The sequence below is a fragment of the Callorhinchus milii genome, unplaced genomic scaffold, assembly GCF_018977255.1.
Source record: "Callorhinchus milii isolate IMCB2004 unplaced genomic scaffold, IMCB_Cmil_1.0 Scaffold1, whole genome shotgun sequence".
Classification (NCBI taxonomy): domain Eukaryota; kingdom Metazoa; phylum Chordata; class Chondrichthyes; order Chimaeriformes; family Callorhinchidae; genus Callorhinchus; species Callorhinchus milii.
In genome coordinates, this window is record NW_024704742.1 from 100,717,650 (window position 1) to 100,736,287 (window position 18,638).

Below are 18,638 nucleotides of genomic sequence, written 5' to 3' on the forward strand. Positions count from 1 at the left end.
GACCAATTTGTCCTTAGGAAGTTAAAGTGCCACAGTACTATGTATTAATTTGATATTGGCAGATTTTTAACATGTACATATTATATATATGGCAATTAAGTAACGGTATACATTTTTGCATAAATACATTTTTTATGATGAAGTGAAAGTGAAAGCTTGACGGCGATGTGGTGAAGTAAGATGTTTCATAACTATCACTTTGAATCTGTTATGAAAGTTGTAGTTTGTAACCCCAATGTTTGTGTTGCTTAACAATTACTCCGCCTAGTGGTGGAAGAGAGAACAGCTGTGATAAGAATCAAGCAATGATGGACAGTAACAGGCCGAGAAGTAACCTTTGCATTGCCCAATGTAAGACAAGTTAGGATTCACAAAATATCATTCAGGCTACGAGAACGTATTCTTCCAGTACATCTCCCATCATAAAATCTAATTGTATTTCCAATAACCCAAATGTTCTAGGCTGGATCACATTGGTTGGTACATTATTGAAAACATTTATCGACTGTTGAATTAGTTTTTCCTAATGTTTTTTAAAATAACCTTTCATTCATTTCTGTTTTTTAGATAGCGAGAATGTCTTGCTAGGTGTGGATATTCTACTCAAATGTATAAACACAGGACTAATTGCATCAATATCTTGTAAGTTACGTTGGAAAGAAAGTACACAATGCTCATTGCATTGCACATATAAATATTGTGCATATTTTGAGGATGTAGTTTACACAAAGAAATGTGCAGGTAGATTGGATATCATTTTTATATGAATGAACCAGACAAAAATAGAAAATCTCAGACATAATGTGAAGTCTATATAAATTAGATAAATGGAAAAGCAGTTTTTGGTATAGAGTATTATGCTTTTGCTTGGATGAGGCATGGATTTTTACTGCCTGTATTAATGCCTGTATTTGAAATAAACGATTTAATCGTATTTATCCAGCTGCTCACTTTGTTTAGGCAATAAAATTGTTTCCACTTGGCTGGAGATAATGGCTACTGTAAACTGATTAAAGGACAATCAAGCTCACAGCTAAAATACCCGTTACAATGTTCAATGGTAATTCCAGCATTAGACACTGTCGATATTTAGTCCAAGTAAATGAAGGTAATAATACTCCGAGAGCTCTGTTACCTCTCTTACATTTCCCAATGTCACTACTTTGTATCTGCCAACTGCTTCTCCTCCCAACCCGCGCTGTCACATGCTGCATTCTTCAGAGCTCTATCCTCGGTCCACTCCTTTTTAATATTTAAATGCTCCTGCTCGGTGATGTCATCTGCAGACATGGGGTTAACTTCCACATGTATGCGGATGACAGCCAACTCAATCTCTCTGCCTCCACCCTCGACTCCAGGACCACTGGTGTCCTGACCGACTGCCTGTCAGATATCAAGTCCTGGATGAGAGCCAATCCAGTTGAATGTCAACATGATGGAGGCTCTCCTGCTTGGCTCCCATCAGGGCCTCCACACCTCAGGCACTGACAGCATCACTATACATGGGGATCCACTCTACACCTCACTGAGCCAGTACCGAACCTTAATGTTTTGTTTGACTCTCAATTGTCCTTTAAATCCCAAATCTATGCCTTAACCCATTCAGCTATTCCCCCACCTCCACGATATTGCCCGTCTGTCACTACCTCTCCCTTTGGGCTGCTGAGACCCTCATCTAAGCTTTTATAGTGACTAAGCTTAACTCTGCTAACTCCCTGCTCACCAGACTTCCCGACTCTTCCCTCCACAAGTTGCAGATTATTTAGAAATCTGCAGCTTGTGTCCTCTTCCGCACTAGGTGCCGCAAGCCTATCCCCCGTCCACCCCACCCACATGCTTGCCTGGCTCCACTGATTTCCCATCCCCCAGAGGCTGCTTTATGTACCCTGCCCTGCCACCCCATCATTGGTGGTCGGGTCTTCAAAGTCTGCCCCCACCCTCGTAATTCCATCTCAGAGTGTCTTCACCTTGCCCCTTCCCTCACTTTCTTCAAGGTCCTCTGAAGATCTTCCCCTTTGACCATTTGCCTTTGTCATCTTTCCCACCCCCATAAATACTTAGTATTTTCATGGTAAATTTCAAAATCAATAATAACCTTGTTTGCTCAATTAATGTTTTGTTTCTTTAAAGTACATTTATGCCCTTGGTTAGAAATAGAGTAAAGGAATATTAAGATCCAGCCTGCGGTAAATAGAGAGGGATGTGAATTAGATTACTCGGGGAGACAATAGAAATGGATTATGTCAACAAATTCAACAAGAAATTGGATGGCTATTTGGATGCTGAAGAAATAGATTGAAGGGTGTGAAAAGGGTAATGTAGGTTTTAAAATATCTTGGGATAAGTCAGATGGATCATGCTAGTGTTTCCTGGTTCTGTACATTAATTCCTATGTAATTTAAACAAATTGTCACCTAATCTGCATATTTTTTCAATGTTTACCAATTGATAAACTAATATTTATCTTTACAAATAATCTTGTTTTATTCAAAGAGTCATACCGATGTGTCTGAGGAATAATCTGACTTCAGTTTTTCATTTTGCTCAAGTGCTTCCTGAAGTTGTCTTCTTAGTTCCTCCAACTGGCTGCTGTGCAGTTTGTTCTGACAGTCCAGTAAAATCTTCTGCGAATCCAATTCCCGTTGACCTTTTTCCACATCTTTCTGACAACAGAAACCAAATTAGCTAGTTACAAATGTAGACTTTCAGACTAAGTGACAAAAACTTTTCTTAATGTTACATTAATATAAGAGAGATTTTCCTTTGATGAGAGAATAACATGTAATGGATCCTGGGGATAATAATATAACAATAATAATCCTTGCATTTGATACAGCACCTTATCACATCATTGAGATGTCTCAAAGCGCATCACAGGATTTACGGTAAAGTAATGGGTATCGATGAATACATCTTAGTTATGTGCGAGTCTGATTAATTCAAGATGAGCAAATCCCGAGATAAAAAGAAACAACAACAAATTACATTTCTACAGCACCTTTCCCATGCAATTGTTTAAAAATATGACTTTAAACCAGAAAAATGCTGGAAATGAACATCCATTTCCAATGTTGTTCTCATTGGTGAGCTCTATGAAGCCGGAATATACATTCCACTTCTGCCTTTTAGCCTTCTACGCCCAATGAGGAGCGTTTATTCAACTGAATGTATATAGAGCCCTATTGTAGTATGATAATTGGGGTCCACAAAATCCCAATTATAATGGGGAATGATTGCTGGTCAGTGTTTCTGCATTCCTTGTCCATGTGCACAGAAATCCTGCTGGCTTGCTTCAAACACCGGCCGGTATCCACAGGTAACAACCTCTGGGTCATCATCTCGTAACCAACATCACTTCTTAGGTGAATTACAGGTGAATCACAAAAGAGAGGTACCATGAGGAGACTGACATGTTTTCTTAAGTTAGTGTTTTTTTTTACATGTAATTCTCCCACTGTCCCATTAAAGAACACATTTCTGGTCTTAAAATGGACACCCTTCATAGAAGCAGGTCATAGAATTCCATACACGCCAAGGTAGCAATAGGACAAGTGGACACAGATCAGGATTGTGAAGGACAATTTTTAGGACAAATAATAGGAAGTATGTCCAGCAAGGATGGTACCCTCAACTCATTTAAGAAATAGCTTGACGACATATTGGGAAGAAGTATGGGTGGGTATTCTGGAAAGATGACATCAAATACAGTAACAGAATACAATACACTTTACATTTATGTAGCATCTTTCTTTCGGGAGGACATCCCATTGTGTCAATGGGCTGAAGGGCCATTTTTTATTTCTATTTCTGCTGTGATTGGTGGAGGGCAGAGAACAAGCAAATCATCTGCCACTTTGAAGTGTACATTAATACACAAGCCAAGAGAATATTATCTAAAAATAAAAATTCTAAACAAAATGGAAAGTTGACATAATCGTGAGACTTTTTCAGCCTATCTGGCTCCACTCGCTGGAACTCCATCCCGGAGTCCCTCTGAGTAACTCCCACCCTCATCTCTTTTAAAGGTCCATCTCTCCACCCTCAGATCCCACCGCAGCTCAACTGCCAAGCCAGGTTTGTTAAGAATCTTGGGATGTCCTCCTGATGTGAAAGGTGCTGTAGAAATTTATAATGATAATAACTTATTGCATTGTATTCTTTTTCTTAAATGGTCAAAAATTGGACTTTGAACCAAAGGAATTCTGATTAAACCAGTCATGTTAAGCTCTGCTTCAAAATAAAATCAAACTGGGCATTCATTCCCAATAACCGCTTCAAATTATTGCATATCTTGGGAAAACTCAGTATTCAGAGTTATGGAAGTAATTTTGTAAAAACAAGTTTTTAATTATCTTCCAAAGCACAGCACACATCACGTAATAGTTGTGGAATGTCCACATTCCTTAAACGATGTTGTAGTGGATTCAGCTTCTCTTGTTACCATATTGCTATCCTCCTGCACACAAAAAGGAAATTGGTAGAAACATCTTCAAAAATCAAAACTCTAAGATGTTAAACTTCCAATACTTTGGAAAATGATTCTCCAGACCTCTTGAGTTATGCTATCCAGAGTTAATTTTTTCCCCCCATTTCCAACACACAGTACCAGAAGAGTGCTCAGACATCAGGCTATTGCCATGGTTACCAGTCACCTTCCAATTATCCAAATATATATGAATCTGTACAGCTGAGCAGCAATGTCAGTCGAATCATAAGAGCCACAATTTAAAGTAAAAAGAAAACATTTATAATATATTATCTGAACTCGCCCTGTCAGCAATTTTTTCAAATTTTACTTTTTTTATTTTACTGAGTTTTGTTAACCTCATTTAACTTATCCTTAACTCATCTTTCCTCTGAAGTTTCTATTTTTGCCTTTAAAAAAGGCATATAACATTTGACAGGGTTTACTTGTGAACTGTGTTGAAATCTTTCGGTATGACAAGGATAGAACATAACAAGCTTCAATAATTTCAATATTTCAATAATTTCAGACCATAACAGCTCACCTTCCCCCTCTCGCTCTTCTGTGACCATTATCATATCACCTGGGTCCCAGGCACACCTTTTCTCTCTCTGATCTGCCTATTCTGTTGCAATATCCCCCCCAACCCACCCCCGCCCTTTGTTTTGCATTATTAACACCCCTATTCCCCCGCTTTGTTTTACATCATCAACTCCTCTTTAACCCGTCATCCCCTGTCCTCTACCCCATTTTCTTCTTGTCTTCCTTGCCCTGCCTCCCTCCCCTCTGTTTGCCCTTAAAAGCCTCTCTCTCCCAACATGTCCCAGGTCTGATGAAGGGTCATGGACCTGAAATGTTGACTCACTTTCCTTTCTCCATAGATGCTGCCTGACCTGCCGAGTGTTCCCAGTGACTTCTGTTTTTGTTTCAGATTTCCAGCATCTGCAGTATTTTGCATTTTGAACATAACTAGCTTGTTCTTTTTAAAACAAATCATTAAAACTTTCAAAAGAGTAAAAAAAATGAAGGGACATGACAGTAGGTGGGATAGGGGTGATTTGTAGTAAGTGAGTCAAGGAATAGCCCATTGGCAGAGTAGGCTTGATGGACTGAATGGCCTATTCCTGTTCTTAATCTATGTTCCTATGCTTTTTTTCCCTAGTCCTACTGGCTGTACAATTGTAGGTTAATTTTACAGTCAATCAAGAGCTAAAAGGTTGATGATCAGCAAGATCACATAAAAGAAGTGATCCTGTCAATCTCTGACCCAGATTTATTATGGAATGTCCAGAGTCGTTGGGGGCAAAAGCAAACACATGTCAGGGAAAGATCGACGTGACATAAATAGATATCTATGGCGCTCTAAGTATGAAATTAGTTCCTCCACTTGTTTGGCTTGTTTACCATTTTAAACAACTGTGGTGCAGATCTGTGCAGCTGTGTAAAGGCACTGAGCAGAAGTCAGCCACATCCCCACAGGGAGGAAAATATTGGAAGTGCTCTTGTACTTAACTTGGCAGCCAGAATCGGAGAGCAACAGAGGAGCATTGTGGCCTCCGGGTGCAGACCACCCCGGTTGCTGTCTGTGATAGGGCAAGATCCAGAAAGAGAGAAAAGGAAAGTATTCCTTTTTTTTTAAAGTTTCACGCTCAAAGATGAAAAAGATGTTAAACATTACTGCGAAATATCATATTCACAGGACTTGCTTTTTTTGCAGAGAAGCAGCATACTGTCCATTTTGTTCGGAACATTTTGTAATAATAGGGCTGTGACAATATCTTGTGAAAAGCTTTGAGACATCCTCCCAATGTAAAAGATACAATATCAAATGCAAAGATTCTTCTTCATAATAATAATAGCATTGATAGAATCACTCTCTAAAGATATAACTCAAAATATTATAACTTAATAGTAATTTATTTATGATAAACACAAGGAGAGATGATTGTCCAGTACTTAATCACAGAATGAATTCTCTTTTTTTTAACATGCCTGTATTTCACTTGCAGTTGAGTTAGATTCTTTTTTCCTTTTATAATTTACAGCATAACAGTTCTGTGTAAAATCATTTTTAGACGTTACGTAATAAAAAATGTCTGTGTACTACAGGGTAAAAGAAATTCAGTGCAGAAACACATAAATCAACAAAGTACCTTCAAAGGAAATTCATCTAATCATTATCCAGACTTTAAGTATTGCATTTTGTTTTCCCATTCAAATCAATTACAGACCTTGAGATACTCTTTACCAGGCAATACGGCAATTTCATATAAAATTCAACAGGGGCCGATGCTTATTTCAACATGTTAAAAATAACAAAAAGCATGAGAAAGTAAAGAAAAGGAAAACAAATTTAAGGCCATTTTATTATTAATCAAAATATGAAGAACTTAGTCTATTAAACAGATCGAGGAATTTTTACCCCAGATGTAAGAGGATTAAATTGTGATTATGGTATTTGAATCCTACTGGTTTAGTCCAACAAATTGTTTTTTTCTGACAAAATGCAACAGGAACAGCTTATCTATTAAATCAGCATGATTGGATTGGACTTATCACATTAAATGTTTGCACTTGTACCATCACAGTTTTTTTTACTGTAATGAATGTCAAACATTATTTCCCTGTGGACTAAATTATCTAACTACAACTCTTGGTTCCACACACCATCTCACCATCAACTACGATGCCCATGCTCATCCTTTGCGGAATTTTCTCCTGAAGAAACTTTCACCCTCTCCCTCTCCTCTCAAAACCATTTTTAAAGAAAATATTTGATCATACCATTTGTCAACAACCTTAAATTCCCTCTCCTTTACTCAGTGATCCCTATTCTCATGAAGTGCCTTGAGATGCTCCTTCTACATAAAAAGTGATTCTATAATAGAATATTGGAGGATCTGAGGAAAGTGGAGGCAATTGACATATTGGGATTCGGATACGTGGGTTCAATGGCAAAGCAAACTGTGATCCCAATACAATTCAATGGTCCTATATAAATGCATATTATTTTTGTAAAAGATAAGACATCATTTCTAAAATGTTACTGCTCTGTTTCATGCACGAAATTATGATTAGCGAAAGAGAATCATGCAAAAGCTTTTACGAAGTATCAACCTTTGCGACTTCTGCCTGAGATTTAAACTGCGTACATTCCAGAGTCGTTAGCTCATTCTGTTTCATCATCTCCTTCATCTTTAGTTCTTTTCCTTCCAAATCTGTGAATGCGAAAACATAATGAACATAACCTGGAACATAGCATTCAATACTTTATAATCTGACCCCGATTGCAAAATGGAACTATATGAATTTGTTTCATGTGAATTAAACTGAACAAAAATTGAAAAATTTTGGGCACTGTTCTTAACCATGTCTGAATCCAATCTAAAAAAAAATGACAAAAAATAAAGAACAAATTTACAAATAGCCTGTTAGCTGCTTCAGGAAACTAAATTTTAAAGATGCTTAACTCCACCTGAGTATCCATTTGTGAGAGAAGAAAGTGGAAAAAAACTTGAAGTAATAATCCTTGCATTTGATATAGTGCTTTATTATGTCATTGAGACACCTCAAAGCCCTTCACAGGACTTGATTGTAAAGTATGGTGACTGCATACATTATAGGTGAACTATTGCTGAAGGTGACTTTTTTCTACCTGAATTGATGTTCTGGCTTCTTGTAAATGGTATAAAAATAATTCACTGTTTGACAATTCTGAAAATAAAGTGCACCTGAATCTATTTTATATTTCTATTGCAGCTTTTTTTAGCAATAGCGAAATGAAATGGTATGGAATAGACAGTCACTTACCCGAGTGGGCTAAAACGAGTTGATCAGCTAACTTCAGCATCTCTTCTTTTGCTTGGTGCACTGATTTCTCCAGTTTGCGTTTCCTCCTGTTAAAAGTATTAAATCATTTGATCAGTGTAACTTAATTTGGTGCATGCACTGAGAACAAGCATACTGCTCTATGAATTCCTTGAGCTAAGATAATATTTAACTCATGAATGTATCTCAACTAGGAATAGTCACTCACTTTAAAAAACAGAGGGAAAATAGAATTTTCAAACAAATGTGAAGTTTTGCCAGGTGTTAAGTTAAAATGCATGGTTTACAACTCAGTTGTATGCAGTCTGACGTGAAGGGCACTATATAAATACGAGTTGTTGTTGTTAGTTCTCTACAGTGTCAAAATGTCAATATTAAAAAAAATCTATAATAATAATCCTTGCATTTGATATAGCGCTTTTCACGTCGGGAGGACGTCCCAAAGCGCTTCACAGAACACACTGTAAAGTGAATTGACTGTATATTTGTGGGCGAATGGATTGAAAATGACCAATTTATTATTGTTTTTGGAGGGATTATTATTAGGTGTGTGGAGTAAGGAAACTTGCCCAAGGTTTCGCCCTGCCGGGAATTGAACTCAGGTCTCTCACTTGCAAAGCGAGTTCTCTAACCACTGAGCTACAGGACTCCAAATTAATGTTTGAAGATGTTTTGTGTGTGTGCTTATCAAGATGAAGGATGTCAGTCCTGGAAAATAAGATACTTTTCCATGTTTTGACAAATAACACGCTCCGTGAGGAAATAGTATAAGATGTTTAAGAAATTAATGGGACGAATAAATAAGACCATAAGATGTAGGAGCAGGAGTAGGCCATTCGAACCCTCGAGCCTGCTCTGCCATTTAATAAGATCATGGCTGATCTTCTAACTTAATTCCATTTACCCGCCCTATCCCCATATCCCTTAATCCCTCTATCCTTTAGAAATCTATCAACCTCAGTCTTGAATATGTTCTAGGACTGAGCATCCACAGCCTCCTGGGTAGAGAATTCCACAAATTTGCTACCATCTGAGTGAAGAAATGTTTCCTCAACTCAGTTCGAAAAGGCTGACCCTTAATCTCGAGACTTTGACCCCTAGTTTTAGAAATAAAAGAAACCCAAGCCATTGTCAACTTCACCTAACAACCTGGCTTTTACTCATCACTTGACATTATTTGAAAGTACAAAACAAACATTATTATAATTTGCTTCTTCCTGTAAAACTACCAACAAGTCACTCAGATAAAATTGGTCATTCATTTCATGGCTGTTTATGGGACATTGCGATGTGCAAATTGGCTGCTGCATTCACCTACAAACACACAGTCATTACACAGTAAATTCTGTGAACCTCTTGGAGGCATTCAATAAAACACCATATCAAATGCAAGATTATTATTATAGAATAAATGGGACATGTTTCATATTTCACAAGGACAGAAAAGTATTTCCTATCACCCCATCCAATTTTTGTAATGTGCACAGCGTCACCAGTTTAAAGCGAACCTATGTATTATTGCTTTTAAACTAGGTTGATAAATTAAAACGATTTTCAGAAACTATCGGACATGGGCACATCTCCAATGCATGTATTCATTCAGTGGTGCTTAAAATTTCTCTACGTGTAATGTCACTATCAGCCTCTAGAGGTCTCGGTGTCTGCAGCTTGTTCCACGTTACAGTCTATAAGCAAATGAGAATAGCAGCAGATACCAAAACACATTGACATGGAAAAGGAAAAGTTGTCATCTATGACCAAGACAACTTCAGCTTAGTCACTATGACATTTACATAATTTATTTCAGTGTCTAAAGAGGATTCGGCACAAATATAACAATAGTGTAACAGTAAATTATACAATTTTGGAAAAACATTGTGTTTCCAGCAAAATATCAAAACATAAAAGAACAACACTATAAAAAATATTCATTTTTAAAAAAAGTACATTGTTTTAATTCACGTTCTTCCTTATTCTTGTTTCCCACAACACTCCCTTTCCTCTAACAACAAGATGGTCTGCTCCCACACCCCTGGCTGCTCAGCTAAATTCTGCCATCACTGGGGAGAAGACATCAACTGTGAGTGAATGACCCTCTGATTTTGCACGTAAAACTATGTTTGCTGTGAAGTATGGGTCTCTTATGCTGCAAATCTCATAGTATAGTCAGCTTTGTAAATCCAAATTCAGCAACAACAACAACTTGCATTTACATATTGCCCTTCACACGGGGCAGAGTTGCGTGGTGCTTTGGGAATTCATATTGGGGAAAGGGGTAGGGTAGAAATGCTTTGTGCGATATGATCCACCACTGCATTTCCTTCCCACCTTATCTCCAGTCAAGCACTTTACCAGTTAAATAAGTACTGCTTGCGGGCAATTCTCCACCCACATTAAATTACAAACATGCTCTCAGGGGTGATAAACAAGCACCCGTCCGCAAATTAAAGACAAAGCTAGGACAATGGGAACTGCATTAGTCAAGTCTTTTACATACATCAGTCTTTCAGTCTGACATTAACATTCTTTGTGATATTCAGGAGGTTCCTAAGTAACTGGAGTCCAAAACACACATGACCTAGTTATTGATTTAGTTCCACACGCTTTGCAAGATTTTATTAAACAATATGGATGGAGGTGGTCGGTGAACGTTTCAAGGTGTAGGACATGAAGGCAGCTGGCTATAGCTGAATGTTGCTGGTTTTGGGGATGATTTTGTAACTTTGGGGACATTTTGGAGTTTCTTGGTCCAGGGAGTGCTTGTACTGAATTTTCCCTCGGGAGATTGAATGGTCGTGTGGACAATGATAAGCTGTGATATGATCTGTGGAAGAACCCGCTCAGCTCTCGACAAGCTCCATAGCCTATATCCTCTCCCACACAAGGCGCTGTGAGCCCATCCTCACCCCAGTCTCTGTTAGTTCCTTATAACCTTTCATCCTTTCAGAACACTCTTTCTACTGTCACAACATTACAGCTCCAAGCTGATTTTTAGATCAGTCCAGCATCCTGGCCTCAAATACCTATCCTGGCCTCAAATACCTATCCTGGCAACCTGTAGTTAATTACTCTCTGAGTAAATATTTCTTAGTGTTCTGCTGCCTTGTCCCATCTAATAGTATTGTTCTGAGTTGACATTCGCAATCTCATTTACAAAATAATTTGAATTAGAAAAAATATTTAATGTTCTGAGTTAGTTTGTAGGATACAATGTAAAACAAGACCAGGCATGTTTGAAAGTGGCTAATCATTGATGACAGCAGTTCCTTAATAGGACAGGACATTTTTTATGCAGCTGCCTGAGGTCAGTCATGTTTGTTAGAAAGTGAGGTTGCCTTACACAGTCCATTAAATGAAACAATTTAGATAACAGTCCCAAGGCAATATTTGAAAAGAGAAGGTGGTTTATCCCAGTGTCCTGGCCAACAATTTCCCAAATAAAATTGGCTGTTTTGTGAGACATTACCGTGCACAAACTGGCCGCCACATTCACCCACATAATACACATTCACTGCACTTTACAGTATATCCTATTCAGTGCTTTGAGATTCCTCCATGATATGAAAACGTACTATATCAAATGCAGGATTATTATTATAACTTGAAACAAAATCACATTTTTTAGACAGTCTTAACCATATATTGAACAATACAGAACATTACAGAACAACTCTGCAAAAATGTAGTTCTGGAGTGCGGGGATGTGCTAGGTTAAGTCTCAGCAGAGCTGACATCACCTGGCTACTCCACTAGCATGTTCCTGACAATTATGTATGCCAGCCTGACTCAAGTTGATAACGTTCTCACTAGTCAGAAGGTTGTGGCTTCAGCCCTCAAATGGGTACTTTGAACTCATAGGCTGACACTCTAACGTTCTGCATTGTTGGAGATGTCATCCCTCGAATCAGACTTTAAACCAAGGTCCTGTCTGCTTTTTTAGGTGGATGTTAATGATCCTGTGACATTATTTAAAAATAGAAGGAAGTTCTCGCTGTGTCCTGGTTAACAATCCCTCTGATAAAACTGGTCATTCAGGTCATGGATGTTTGCGGGTCATTGCTGTGTGTAAATTGGCTGCTGCATTTGTCTACAGCTTGCAACATCCTGTGGACTGCTTTGAGTCATCCAGATGTGAAAGGTACTCACCAAATGCAAGGATTATTATTATTTAATTAGATTTTGCATGGAGCAGTGTCATTTTCCTCAGGCTCTGCTCTGTGCACTGGCAGAGCTTTTTTTTGGTCAGCCGGGTATATGACATAGCTTAGCTTGCCATTGATATTAGTTTTCCCACTCGTAGTCCAGCTAGGACCACCCTAACTGTTAGGGCTTTGGCTTGAGAAGTCACAGGAGCTGAGTGGGATGACTACGTGTCCCCAGTGACTGGTCTGCCCTTCCAAGTCCTGACGATGAGCTAGGCTGGCTGTGTTGTCATCAGCAGTGCCCTGGAATACTGTAGACCGGCCTGGCTCAGGAACCGGACTACGAAGACCGCCACAGAGGGCTGGTTCGAATCCGACATTCCATTGCCAGGCATGTCACCTTGGAGCCAGTTCAGCTCCATGGAAACCGTGCGTAAGCCAGGGAGCTGAATGTCAGTGTATGGCATATGGGGGTAGGGAAATTGGTCACAGAGTTTGATCAGGAAGTATTCAGAATCTCCTCCCACCCCTTCTCCCCCCACACTGTATGCCCCTGCTGAGAAGTTAAAAACAATCAGGCCTTTTTGAAATACTTTCAGCCCAGCAACGTGTCATCAACAGTGCCAGAAATCAAGATGTCAACTATCATAAAAAGCTACTGAGCACCTTTTCCATAGATCTTATGTTTCTCAGTATTAAAGCAGTCTGCCGTCCTGCTGGGCAGGGGGAGGGGGGAAGCAATTAAACTAATAACTTAGGACACCACAAGAGAGCAAGGAAGAAGGAAAAGTCATTTGGCACAAAGCCGCCTGCTTAAAGCTTGCCATTTGCAATTTGCACCATCATTAATTCTGCTTGACTTATTTATTAGCCTGAAAGAGGTAATATATTACTTCCCAACAGAGAAAATACTCACGATCCTCAATGACCCACAAAGGTACTTGAATTTCAACTTAAGCAGTTACTTGAAGCAAAATACCTCATCAATATGGCAATGTTTTGGGAGCACAGGATGATCTTTGCTATAATGATACTTTTTGGAAAAAAGCATTTAAAGGAACCTTTGCCTAGAGAATGTTCTGCAATAGCATTTCAAAGGTTTTCTTTCTCTCCGCCCCACCTCCCACACATCCCCAACAAGAATGTGGCTATTGTACTGTACATTTCACCATACATTTCAGCACAAAATATACAGTCGATTCCCTTTACAGTATATTCTGTGAATCGCTTTGAGACGTCTCAACGACATGATAAGGCACTATATCAATAGCAAGTATACTTTAAATATTGGCTGGTCTATAGTAACCTTTCACATACCAGTTGCTCACTTAATGCCATTGTTATGCTGCTTGAAGTTAAGCAATACCTTTTCCAGCAGAAAGGAGGTGGGAAGTGGGACAATTGGATTTGGACTTCCTGCATTGTCCTGCACTAAGTAACATAGGAAAATACAGTATAGGAATAGGAGGAGACCATTAGATCCTCAAGCTTGTTCCAGATTAATAGATCTGAGTTGAGGTCCCCAAATCTGGAATTAAGTGCATGTGCTGAGCTCTTCGAACCAATGTTAATTGATTTTAATTATGTCCTCTCGTCGTCACTCTCTGTCTCCTTGTCCTCCACTGCTTTCGACACAAGTTGACCATCCATCCTTCTAGACCACCTCTCCTGCCTCATCCACCTTAGTGGAGTCACACTCTCCTAGTTCAAGTCCTACTTGATCTAGCACCCTCACTATGTCTCTGCAAATATTTTTTCCTCCTGCCCTCACCAGGTTACCTGCAGCATACCCCAAGGCTCCATCTTTGGCTCCCTTCTTTTCCTCATTTACATGCTCCCTCTTGGTGATGTTATCCACAGACATGGGGTAAACTTCCACGTGTATGTGGACAACACCCAAATCTAATTCTCATCTAGCTTCAACAAAGGTCTACTGATGTTCTGTTCTCTTGCTTGTCAGACATCAAGGCCTGGATGAGCACCAACTTTCACAAGACTGAAACCATACTCCTTGACTCTCATCAACCTCTCCTCAACTGCAGCTCTGATCTACTTAACCTCCCCAGCTTATTGCTGTTTTTATTTTAATGTTGCGAGACGACGCCTCACGTGAAGGGTGCTATACAAGTTGTTGTTGATATTGTTATAAAAGACCCAATATTTTACTCTCTAATAATGTTGAAAAATGGTCCATTTAAAAGTTGGTGAGCGGTGCAGTGGGTTGCAGTCTTGGCAACTGAACTTCAGAATAATTCAATCTCAGATGGCAATTCACCTCAACTCAAATTTAGGCTGCATTTTTCACGGTTACTTACTGTGAAATGCAGAGTATAAATGGGCACTAGAGATACTAGAAACACTAAGGCAGACCTCAGCTCAGTGCAGCCCCCTCCCAGGTGCTCAGTCTGCCACACAGTGTGATCAATCAGATCTGACTTGTTTTCTAGGTTCACATCCATCTGGGCCAAATCGAGACCAGTTCACCCATAGCCAACGGAGAAAAAAAAATCAACTGAGAAAACTGAGGAAGTGTCACATATAATCATTAAATGCATTACAGTGTAACCAGTCCTCCAGATAAATAAGTTATTCATTTCATGGCTATTCAGAGATTGCTATGGATAAATTGACCCAGAAATACACATCAATTATCTGAGAAGCGTTTTGAGATGTTCCACACTATAACAATTTATACATATATATAATAAATAATATAATAATAATCCTTGCATTCGATATAGCGCCTGACCAAAAGCGCTTGAGAATGCTAATATAGATAGATATTATATATAATATTAATATATATAGAGCACCTTTCATATTGGGAGAACAACTCAAAGAGCTTTACAAAGACTCATTTAGAGCCCACATGGAAGTGAGCTGAGGGAGGGGTAGGGGGTGGGGAGGTGTTCGAAAGCGCAGTCAAAGATGTAAGTCTTCAGACAAGATTTGAAATCAGAGTAAATGAGACCAAGGGATTTGGGGGAACAGAGGGCGTGGGAATAGTAGCTGAAAGCTTGCCTATTGGTGATGTGGTGAGCAGAAGAGAGGCTGAAGTTGGTGGACCTGAGGGAGTGGACAGGCAAGTAGGGTCACAGGAGATTGTTGAGACAGTCTGTAGCAAGGTCATGGCGACATTTGAAGATGAGGAACTTAAAATTGATCCATAAGTGGATAAGAAGCCAGTGGAGCTGGGTGAGGATAGGGGTGAAGCGGTTATGGAGCTTAGTGTGGGTGAGACTGTGGAGTTTTGTATGATCTAGAGTTCAGAAAAGTTGAGTTTGAAGATGTGTAGATGAGGGTTTTGTCCGTATTATCACTTCTCGGCCTTTTGGCTAAGACCATGTGAAGTAGTGTGGTGTAGTATTAGGGGTGAGACAGTGGCAGAGCCATGTGGTGTTGTGGAAATAGAAGAAAGTGGACTTGGCTAGAGCCCAGATAAAAGGTTTGAAGGAGAATTGAAAGTCAAAGAAAACACTGAGGTCCTGGACAGGTTTCATGAGTTAGAGTGAGCAACCAGGGAGGTAGTTAAAGTCAGTGTCTGAGGTGAGGAGGCACTGGCGAGAGCTGAAAAGGATAGACACAGTTTAATCAACATTGAGTTGGAGAAAGTTATGGCTCATATACAATGAAACAAATGCAATGATTATTATTATAACCAGTGAAATAAATTCTGAACCCTAACTCAGCCTAAATAAGTTAATTCACATTAATGGAAACTCCTGAAAAAGTGTATTTTGGAGTTGAGAAAACAAACTCATTTTTTTTTTTACACACACATGGGGATTTGGGACGGACCACACGTGAACATTTGTTCCAGGCACTTGTACATGGTTCTAGTGTGGCTCTCAGAAGGCAAACCAGAGACTCATTAAAATGTGTTGTTGTCACCAAACAGAATAATCTTATAAACAGAGCCTTGATGAACTGTGATCGAGACTAGGAAGCATTTCTTTACTCAGAGGGTAATTAACATCTGGAACAGATTACCAGGAAGGTGGTTGAGGCCAGGCCCTGGGCTCATTTAAGAAACAGTTTAATGCTGTGATGGGAGAGTGATAGGGTAGGTATTCTGGAAGGTTAAGATCAATTGGGCCAAAGGGCTATTTTCATCTGAACCGATCTTGTGATAGAACATTAAATAGGCACAACTTGTTCCACATAGACTCATTTCTCTGTCAGTGCACCACTGATCGTCAAGGACAATATCATCCAACAAAACAGATACAATTAATAGGGAATTGGCTAGTGTAAATCTTGTAGGCGTGGTCACTAAATCACAGGATGCTATAACACAAGAATACACCATTTGGCCCATCATGTGTGTTCTGGCATTTCTATCTGCATGAGTCACCAAATCCAATCCTACTCACTTCCTGTAACCTTTAATATTGCTCCTTTTCGACCATCTGTTAAATTCCCTTTAAAATCATTTTATGGTCTCCAACAACAGTTCGTAGCAGAGAATTCCACATTCTAATCACCCTCTATAAAAAGATTGTTTTCTATCCTTCCCCTTTAATTATTTTATGATTACATAGGAACATAGGAATCAGGAGCAGGAGTAGGTATAGGCCATTCGGCCCCTCGAGCCTACCCCACCATTCAATAAGATCCTGGCTGATCTTCTAACCTAACTCCATCTGCCCGCCTTATGTCCATATCCCTTAATCCCTCTATCCTTTAGAAATCTATCAATCTCAGTCTTGAATATGTTCAAGGACTGAGCATCTACAGCCTTCTGGGGTACAGAATTCCATAAATTCACTACTCTCTGAGTGAAGAAGTGTTTCCTCAACTCTGTTCGAAAAGGTTGACCCTTAATCTTAAGACCATGAACCCTAGTTATAAATTCTCCTACCAGGGGAAACAGTCTCACACTGTCTACTCTGTCAAGCCCCATAAGAATCTTATATGTTTCCATAAGATCAAGATCATAAGATTATCTTAAATAAGTTATTTTAGGTTATTACATTCTAATTTGTGACACAAAGTGCATGTTACAATCACCTACTGGGATCATAACTTTTAAAGGATCAAATTGGCAAGAATTTTACCCTCGCCTTTCCCCTTTTAAATGTTTTGCTTAAACGCTAGTAAATTGCAAATGTTATAGTTTGGCTGTCATATTCTTCGATAAAAGGACAAATTAGTTTCAAAGCAGCAGGTCTCTTTTTAATGGGCAATACTGTACTTACTTCTTATTGTCCTTTTTAAATGCTGGAGCAGTCATGTAGTTTATTGCCTCCTGGTTCAGTTCCGCTAAGCGCCGAGTTGCCTGTTCAGCAGCGTTGAGAGCTTCATCCATCTTCACACAAAAAAAAATTTTGCATTTGAAAATGAACATTTGACAAAAAGGAGTACAGTTTCAATTTTGTTCTCCCTCTCTTTCACTGATCATAAACTTGTTAGAACACAAAAAATAGGAAACTAAAGGAATGCACAGTGCAGATCAAGCTGATGGGTATGGTCTAAGATATAAGAAGGCAACAATTAAACAGCAATCATATCTGTTAGTTATGAACAAAACACAAAATACTGCAGATGCTGGAAATCTGAAACAAAACAGAGGGAGCTGGGAAAACTCAGCAGATCAGGCAGCATCTATGAAGGAAGGAAAGTGAGTCAACGTTTGGTGTCCACAACCCTTTGTCAAACGAAGAGTCGTGGACCCGAAAGGTTCACTCACTTTCCTTTCTTCATAGATGTTGCCTGACCTGCTGAGTTTTCCCAGCTCTCTCTGTTTTTATATCTGTCAATTATGCTTATCGGAAACATTTACCTTTTCTGATATATCTTCAAGTTCAAACTCATCTAATTCAAGTTCATTTAATCGTTCTTCTTCTGATGCAAAGAAGTCCACGTGCTTACTGAAAAACTGAACAAAAGAAAAAAACATGTTATATTCAGCATACATGCTTGGTGAGTTTGGTAACCACTCAAAAAACTGCAGCATCCTCTGAAGCTCACCAGCTGTACACATACTGCAACTTCCACCTTGAAATGCAGTTTATAGAGCAGCTGCAGATAAACTTTCTGCTAACCATTCCCCATGGGAGACTCCGTTAATTAACGCATGTTGCACATGATCGGAGCAGGCAATTTGTGTTATTTTTGTGAAATCAGGCTAAAAATTACCTAGTCGAGCACCAGTTTTGTGTCTATATTTCACAAATATAACTGACAACAATCTTTTAGCTATT

The 18,638-nt window shown here is 39.1% G+C and overlaps 1 protein-coding gene across 1 annotated transcript in view; it reads right to left on the reverse strand.

Annotated features, from left to right (window-relative positions):
- The window catches only part of LOC103182381, a 94,052-nt gene extending 76,309 nt beyond the window's left edge, over positions 1 to 17,743 (reverse strand). Inside the window, exons 1-4 of the mRNA XM_007899380.2 lie at positions 17,634 to 17,743; positions 8,276 to 8,361; positions 7,583 to 7,683; positions 2,502 to 2,663 (exon numbers count right to left, since the gene is read on the reverse strand). Coding sequence (XP_007897571.2) covers positions 2,502 to 2,663; positions 7,583 to 7,683; positions 8,276 to 8,361; positions 17,634 to 17,743 — 459 coding nt within the window. The remainder of the gene's footprint in view (positions 1 to 2,501; positions 2,664 to 7,582; positions 7,684 to 8,275; positions 8,362 to 17,633) is intronic.
- Between the last annotated feature and the right edge of the window lie 895 nt (positions 17,744 to 18,638).